Source organism: Eimeria mitis, genomic scaffold, assembly GCF_000499745.2.
Source record: "Eimeria mitis Houghton genomic scaffold, Emh_scaff3641, whole genome shotgun sequence".
NCBI classification, from domain to species: domain Eukaryota; phylum Apicomplexa; class Conoidasida; order Eucoccidiorida; family Eimeriidae; genus Eimeria; species Eimeria mitis.
Genome location: NW_013571983.1, coordinates 1 through 1382, shown reverse-complemented (window position 1 = coordinate 1382; position 1382 = coordinate 1). Strand labels below are relative to the sequence as shown.

At 41.6% G+C, this 1382-nt stretch overlaps 1 protein-coding gene across 1 annotated transcript in view; it reads right to left on the bottom strand.

The window, feature by feature from the left end:
* The window catches only part of EMH_0068080 (uncharacterized protein), a gene marked incomplete at both ends in the record, with an annotated part of 1747 nt that extends 758 nt beyond the window's left edge, over positions 1-989 (bottom strand). The window contains 2 exons of the mRNA XM_013498693.1: positions 627-746; positions 982-989. Coding sequence (XP_013354147.1) covers positions 627-746; positions 982-989 — 128 coding nt within the window. The remainder of the gene's footprint in view (positions 1-626; positions 747-981) is intronic.
* Between the last annotated feature and the right edge of the window lie 393 nt (positions 990-1382).

Below are 1382 nucleotides of genomic sequence, written 5' to 3'. Positions count from 1 at the left end.
AGGCAGCAACTGCAGGCTGTATGCGTATACACCTCAGCAGTTCACCACCAGCTGCAGCAGCAGCAGCAGCAGCAGCAACAGCAGCAGCAGCAGCAGCAGCAGCAGCGGTCAGTCAGTTGTACAGGAGCAGCAGCAGCAGCAAAGAAGACAAGAGTGATGATAGACAAAGACCGATAGGAGCTGCTGCTGCTGCTGCTGCTGCTGTTGCTGCTGTTGCAGCTGCTGCTGTTGCTGCTGCTGCGTTGTTGTTGTTGTTGCTGCTGCTGCTGCTGCTGCGCTGCTGCTGCTGCGCTGCTGCTGCTGCTGCTTTTTTGCCAGAAGCAGACGCCAGCTAGAGAGGCCACCACCTGCTGCTGCTGCTGCTGCTGCTGCTGCTGCTGCTGCTGCTGCTGCTGTGAGGTGTATATGCAGCAGCGAGCTGTTGAGTTGGAGTGTATGAAGCGCCAGGAAAAGAAAGTTAATGTATAACAGTTGCTGCAGCAGCAGCAGCAGCAGCAGCAGCAGCAGGAGCAGCAGCAGCAACGACAGCTCTCCTGTGTATGCGGTAGGGGGAGAGAGGCAGCAGAAGATAAATAAAATAAAATAAAGACAAAAGAAAAGAAAGAAAGAAGGAGATGAATATACACCTCGCTTTGGAGTTGTTTTTGAGTAGTCGCTGTGTAAATTTCTGCTGCTGCTGCTGCTGCTGCTGCTGCTGCTGCTGCTGCTGCTGTTGCTGCTGTTGCTGCTGCTGCTGCAGGTCAACCCTATAGAGGATAAGAGAAGAGTTATATTGTTGCTTTTATTTATTTTATTGTTTTTATAAACTTATTTTTTTATTTATTACAAACAAAGAGCAACCATACAAACAAAGAAAACACAGCATGCATAGGGGGGCAGCAGCAGTATATATTAAATGCATGTCTTTTGTTTTTTATTTATTTTTTAATTTATAAAAACTAAAATAAATAACATATAAGCTGCGCTGCTGCAGCAGCAGACCTCAGCATACACCGCAGCAGCCACTGCCTCCTCCCCTCCATCCTGTTTTTGTTTTTTTTTTTGTTTTTTTATGTAAATGTTTGTTGTTTAATTAAAACAAATAAAAATAAATTAAATAAAATTATAAAATAACAACAATAAAGTACAATAAGCAACAAAATACATACACAACACCAGGGGGCCCCCCGCCCTACATAGAGGGGGCCCCCCTAGTATATATAAATTATTTTTATTTTTATTTTTATTTATTTTTATTGTTTTTAGTTTTATTAAATAAAAAGAAAACGAAAATACACAAATATATAATTGGTGCTGCAAGGCAGAGGTGCATGTGTTGCTGCTCTACATATATATATATATATATATATATATATATATATATATATATATATATATATATA